The sequence below is a fragment of the Coturnix japonica genome, chromosome 28 (assembly GCF_054131305.1).
Source record: "Coturnix japonica strain WE chromosome 28, WE-NBRP24, whole genome shotgun sequence".
NCBI lineage: Eukaryota > Metazoa > Chordata > Aves > Galliformes > Phasianidae > Coturnix > Coturnix japonica.
The window spans coordinates 6,926,794-6,933,579 of NC_140690.1; the positions used below are offsets into that span (position 1 = coordinate 6,926,794).

The 6,786-nt window shown below is 53.5% G+C and overlaps 1 protein-coding gene across 1 annotated transcript; it reads left to right on the top strand.

Moving 5' to 3' along the window:
- The first annotated feature begins 4,572 nt into the window (after positions 1 to 4,572).
- Positions 4,573 to 6,177, top strand: LOC146756221 (uncharacterized). The gene is made up of 2 exons (XM_085524763.1): positions 4,573 to 4,719; positions 5,009 to 6,177. The coding sequence occupies exons 1-2, from the start codon at positions 4,661 to 4,663 to the stop codon at positions 5,361 to 5,363; spliced, it is 414 nt and encodes a 137-aa protein (XP_085380889.1). The 5' UTR covers positions 4,573 to 4,660; the 3' UTR covers positions 5,364 to 6,177.
- Positions 6,178 to 6,786: the final 609 nt, after the last annotated feature.

Sequence of the window (6,786 nt, forward strand, 5' to 3'; positions counted from 1 at the left end):
AGATCAGATTCACATCTCCCCATAGCAGCTCCTGCCCCATACATCTGACTCAAATATACCCGACAGCAGCTTCTGCCCCATAGATCTGCCCCACAGCATCTCCTGCTCCATTGATATGAGCCATATCTACCCCACAGCAATTCCTGGCCCATAGATGTGACCCTCATCAGCCTCACAGCAGCTCCTGCCCCATAGATCTGACACACATAAGCCCCTCTGTAGCTCCTGCCCCAGAGATCTCACCCAAATCATCTCTACAGCAGCTCCTGCCCCATAGATCTGACATACATGTGCCCCACAGCAGCTGCTGCTTCATAGATCTGTCCCACATCTGCCCCACAGAAGCTCCTGCCCTATAGATCTGACCCAAATCATCCCCACAGCAGCTCCTGCCCCATATATCTGACCAACATGTGATCCAGAGCTCATGTTCTGACCAGCTACTGAAAGAGGCAGCACCAGGTTTAGAAAGTTCGCTTCAATTTTATTGCGTACAAAAGGACTCGGCTTCTATTTATTACCCCGCCCACACCCCAAAATGAAGCCCCAGTGCCCAGGATTTCCGCTTAGCAATCAGTCACTCAGCCTCCAGTCAGACCCAAGGAGAAGCCAAACCCCAGGGCTACGTCACCTCCTCCCTCTCCAGTCCCAGCCAGCCCTATTTCAACCTAACCCTACACTAGGCCTGGACCTCAAGAGACACACCCTGAAGGAACGCAGCGTCTCCAGCTCTTGCCGTACACCAAGTCCTGCACAGGTGAAGCCCTCTTTGCTTCTAACGCAGCACAAGTCCTTCCTGTCCAGTTCACTTCCATCATCTCCACCGTCCATGACAGGGAAAGCACGGCTGTGCCGGTAAACTGGACTGTTCAGTCAGCAGGTTTTGGTGCCACCTCCGAGGAAGCGCTGCAGGTGGTTCTGCTGTCCTTTGTAGCTTGTTGCTCAGGCCATCATCGTTGCTTTCTGCTTTCCTTCTCGGCTTTCTTCCTCAGCTGAGCAGCGCTTGCCTTGCCTCAGCTTTCTTCACTCTCTCCCAAGTCTCAGTCCCCAAACTCTCCAAGTCCTACAAGAATCAATTCGGAAACGCTCAGGGAACCTTCTCAGCTAACAACTGGTTGGTGGCTCGCTTTGGGAGCTCAAGTCACCCTGCTGGGCACGTTGGGCTGCCAGAACTGGGAACCGCCTTCCTCTGCAGGTGGATCCACCTCCATTCGCTCATCTGGAGGTGGATCCACCTCCATAGGCTCCACATGGGTGGTGGTCACGGGGCTGGTCCAGGCATGATGGAATATGGCTCTCTTACCCATCCTCTGCCTGGTGGTCATGGCGGGCCCCCTCCTCCTTCTCACTCCTAGGGCCCCCAGCTCCATCCTCCCGCCTGAAACAGGGAAAACTTCTACCCTAGCCCTCTTAGCTGCCGACATGGCTGCTAACTGCCACAGCTGTCAGAGGCGAGTGCTTTGCGCGCGGCAGCGGTGACCAAGGTGACGTGGAGAGGGTTCTAAAATGGCGGCCGCACTGCTGGCACTGGTGTTCCACATAGGATGAGGAGGGGGCTGGTAATAGCAGGACAAGGGGAAACTGATTTAAGTTTAAAGAGGGAAGATTTAGGTTGGATGTTAGGGGGAAAGTTGTTTACTAGCAGAGTGGTTAGGCCCTGGAACGGGCTGCCCAGGGAGGTTGTGGATGCCCCGTCCTTGGAGGTGTTCAGGGCCAGGTTGGACAGGGCCCTGGGCAACCTGATCTAGTAAAGGTGTATGTTTGGTGGCCCTGCCAGGCAGGGGGGTTTGTTCTTCATGATCCATGAGGTCCCTTCCAACCTGGGTCATTCTGTGACTCTGTGATACTGGTGTGTGGCTGTTTGTCCCAGCGCGCTGACCTTTTGTCTTCAGGTTCACAAACAAGACTGTAACTGATTTATGGAGGAGGCAAGTGATGGGTGCTACTGTGTGACAATCAACATCACTTTGTGGACATTTGAAAGCACCTTCCTCCAGAGCTGTTCACCTCCAGAAGAGGGTGCTCAGAAGTGTTTACTGGCAGAAGATTTGGCAGCTGCCCCCCCTCCCAGCAGGAGCAGGTGGGTGGGCAGAGATGGGGTAAAAAATAAGCGGAAATGAGAGTGAGAAGCCCAGGTTCTGGTTCCAGTGGCTCTGTGCCTTATAGCCCTAAGGCTGCCTTCGATGGGGGCGGGGGGGTATTGGAAAAGGGGGACAGGCAGCACCACAGGAGCTGGGCAAGGGCATGAGGAAGCCCTGTGCTCCCACGGCTCTGCCGCTGGCTGGGTGGAGCATGCTCTTCATCCTGGGGGTGTCCCAGGGGAGAACGTGGAAGGTGTGTGCTGGGAAAAGCATGAGCATTTCTGCTCCAGCTGCCTGATGCTCCCCATAGAAAAATCCTGGTTCCCAACAGAGACCCCCAGCTGTAGCCCAGTGTGTTTCAGGCACCTTTTCTTTGTATGCTCTTCCATGCAGTCCCGGAGGGGTGCTGCATGTGGCCAGGAGGGAGCATTTGTAAAGCTGCCGAGTGCTAGGCTCCAGGTCACCCTGGCCCCTCTATAGCTTTGGCGATCAAGGCCTGAGTCTCCCATCCTGTTACCTGTCCCCTTCCCTGGCCCCTTCCCTGTCACTAAGGGAGAGGAAGATCACAGCATGCAACGGGAACAACCCTCTTCTGTTCTTTCTTCTAGATGATGACATTGGTACTCCTTCCTCAGATGACTGGAAGGAGACTGCTTTTGTGCCTCAGGGGAAACTCCGAGGTAAGTTGTGAGTGTCTGTTTCCTTGGAAGTCGAAAAATTAGTGCTATAATAGCTTATTTGGGTACGTAAGGCTCTCCAAAGGTCTTTCAAGTCTCTTTGTGCTTTGAAGGTCGTACACAGATCAGTCATTAGTATTTCTTTACTTGGAGAATTGTCACATTTCAGTGGGAAGGCGGCCCTTGCCAGTCTTTGCTCCTATTCCTTTGCTGTTTGGGCCATGTCATTCCCTGACCTGCAGCCAGTCCTCACAGGTCACTGCAGGAAAAAAAACAAGGCAGACCCCAGTGCACAGCGGAAGCTCTCCTCACCTGTGTCTGATCACTCTTGTGCCTGCAGGCCCCTTTGGTGCATTTCGAAAGCAAAGTCGCGGCCCTGAGCCTGGGGTGGATGCCAGACGTAAGTCACCAGTCTTCATCTCATGATCTTTGCTCATATTTGGTTGTGGAAGTTCAGGAGGGGTTCATCTTTTCACTGCCTGGTGATTTCTTCTCCATGAGAAGCTTGGGTAGTCACTGTTTCTTGGGTGCTGCATGCTCCCAGCATCCCGTTGACTTTGTCTCCATACATCAGAGATCTCCCCACTAAAAAAACCTTGAGGGGCCAAATGTTCTTCTATGCCTTCTCTGAAGATTGTTTAACATGGCCTGGAGAGAGTATCTGGAAAGCTGCTGAGTGCCAGCCAACTGCCCACCTGGCTTCTCTGCAGCTTTGCAACTTTTGACCCAGGTCTGAGTGCCATGTCATCACCTGAGCCCCTTCCAGTCACTGCAGGTCCCTAAGGAAGAGAGAAATTACAGCATACCATGTCATGAGATTTTACTTCCTTTGAGAGATGCCAGCTCACAGTCCTAATGTCAGCCAGGCGCGTCTGCAGGTGTGAGTGAGAATGCACACCTGTGTGTGTGTGCCCTGCCCTCGCACAATGCCCTTGTCCCATTCAGTGATGCCGTTATGCGTTTAGGTAAGCTGCAGTGTGTGGTGAAAAGTTCTCATTCTTTGGTTGCAGAAGTGCCTCCAGGGAAGGCCGTGCTAAATCCTTAGTTGTGCTGGAACCCCACAGGCATCCCAGGGGTGGCTGTTGTCGTTACTGACTTCACTGAAAAGACCGTTCAGTTTAATATCTTGTTTGTCTGAAAGTTATCTTAATGCTTTCTGTTTAGGTCCTGAGAAACAGAAAGAGGCCCTGGAAACAGGAAAATATCTGCAGACACTGCCCCCTCTGCTAATGAAAATCATGAAGGACAAAGCACGTGGTAGGTGTATTTCCGTCTGTTCCCTGAAAGGCTTGTGAAACTGAATTTCTAGAAATACATGTGGAGAAACTGCACCATCTTCCTGATGAGAAGCAGTTACTTACAGTCCCACTCCCTTACCTCCTTTCTAAAGAGACAGGTGGAGCACCTATGCGCTGGCTTGCATTTTGGAACGGCAGAGTTCGCACACTGACTGTCCCCCTGAGAGTAATAGAGGCCATGCACACAACAACTGTCACTCCAGGTAAGGGCCGCTCATAGAGCTCCGTGGCCGTGGTTAGAGGTTGCTCCCCTCCCACTGCAGCCAGTTCCCAGGGACTTAGGAACTTTGTCCTTTTGGGAACTAGGCCACCAGAACCACATTCAGCAGATAAGGAGAGGAAACAGGACCCTCCATAGTACCTCCTGTGCACAGACCCTGCATTCCAGAGCTTGCTGTGCTTCCCCTGAGCCACCAGGCACAACAGCAGCCCGGAGCGGGATCCTTCCTGTGGTTGTTCTTGTCCATGTCACTCAAAGCAGCAGCTGGTGAAACAGATCCACATTGTTTTTCCAGGTGCGGATGGTGAGGAACACGCAAATGCCGCAGACAATAATTTTATCAAGAAGTACTGCCTGGGATTTGGTGTGGCTATCTTCGTTACCATGCTGATGGCAATGTTTTCGTGCTATCGTCTTGTCCGACAACGGAGGCAGATAAACCAGTGAGTTCTTGTTCACCCCCAACCCCATCCTGCCCCCTCTCTTTACTATAGGGATCCTGTGAGCAAGGAGGCATTTCTAGTTAAAGCAGCATAGAGAAGCCAGTTAGTTGTTGCCTAACACTGTCTGAGATTGACACTGTCAGACATTTAACTGGCCTCGCCATTCCTGCTGCATGTTCTTACTGCTGGGCCTGAGACAGGCCCGGAGCTGAGAGTGACTCTATCATGCACTGTGAGGAAGGAGAGCAGGGGGTTCTCCTGTGCCCTCAGCACGTTTCTCTCCCTGCAGGCGCCTTGCTGAAGATGCTGCAGTCCAGCATATTGCCCGCAGCAACCTCACGCTTGGACAAACAGCTTGCTCGCCTCAGTGCGCCGCACAGAAAAGACGTGGCACAAACAACCGGTGCCTGTGCAGTGACAATCTGCCCACCAGCCGCAGAGCATCACCAGAGCGGCCCCTGCCAGGCCTGACGGCTGTCGGGCTCAGCTGCCCCCAGTGCAGCCCCCGTAGCCCACCAGCCCAGGCTCCGTGGCCCCTGGGAAGTACATCAGGCCCAGTGGCCCCTATCCACCTTGGGCATCAACACCTCTTTCAGGGGACAGGAGGGACCCACCTGGTTTGGAAGCTTGCAGTCATCGGCTAGCACCCAAACAGCAGCACCCTGGCATCAACACCACCCTCCCGTCCCCCACCACCATCCTTCAGGGGTTGGCAGTGGCTCCCTCAAAGTGTCACCCGCAGGCAGCCACTGCCTCAGGGAAGCCTGAGAGGCCTGTCAGCCTCCAGCACCATCTCTGCCCTCACCCTCCCCTCCACCATCCATCAGGGGATGGAAGCGACCCCAGCAGAGTATAGACCTGGGGACATCATCCAACAGACGGAGGACCATTGCCTGGGGGAAGCCAACTGGCCCAGCAGCCCCCTGTCCCCCCCAGGAACTGTCACCAACTTTCCTTCACCATCCTTCAGGAGGTTGGAGCAGCCCCCACAGGGTGGCAGTTTGAGGGCATCATCCGACACCCAGAAAACTACAGCCAGGGGAAAGCATACCAGGCCCCACAGCTCCCAGCCCCCCACAGCACCAACTCTGCCCTCCCGCTCCTCTCCTCCATCCTTCAGGATGTGGGAGTGCCCCCCCCCCACAGGGTCGGCATGGGGGCAACACCTGTAAAACCTCTGCCTGGAAAAAGTATGACAGGCCCAGCAGCCCCAAGATCCCCCCGGCACCACCTCTCTCTTCATGCTCCTCTCCACCATTGGTCAGGGGGTGGGAGCATCATCACTGGTCAACACAACAGGGGGTTCTTTCTTTAACATCCTTATTACACCTTCTGAACTGAGTATACCTTTTCTACAAAAATTCTCAGCACCACAGATGATCATATTCAAAACATCTATAACTATATGGAATATAGATATTGTAAATTAATTCAATAAAGTTCAACAACAAAACAAAATAACCAAGAAGCTGCTTCCTTCAAAAGGCAGAGTATTCTGACGAGGAGAAAACAGCAATACTAACATCACGTCACGGCGTTGCCATCAGGGCTCAAGCTAAGGCAGCCAGCTGACCAGGGCAGAACTTGTGTTAGATGCTGCTCAGTGACAACACCCAGAATGAAGTAGCAAGGATGTGAAGTGTAGGAGACTACTTGCGCTTATCACATTCTGTCTGCTGTAACAGCACTACTCAAAGATTTCTAATCGGGCCAAGATCTTTGTGAAGCAGCAGTTTGTTCATTACTGCCATCATGGCCGCACACCCCTACTGACTGTTGGGCAGGGCTGCAGTGGAGAACGCCCTCCACACGCAGTCCTGGGCAGGCAAGGGCTGTCGGTGCACAGTGCCACACGCTCCTTGCCATCTGCACACACGTGGGCTGGCTTTGCACTGCCAGGCACATCGTCTCGCCTGGGCACTGCAGGTCCTCGCTTGGTGGTATGCAGAGACAGCGGGGCCAACAGATGAAGTTATCTGTGTTGTGTGCAATACTTGCATGACTTGGGAGCTGACAATCCTTGTGGTTCTCTGTCCTGCTCCAATTTATAGGAAGGAGAGGAGGTCC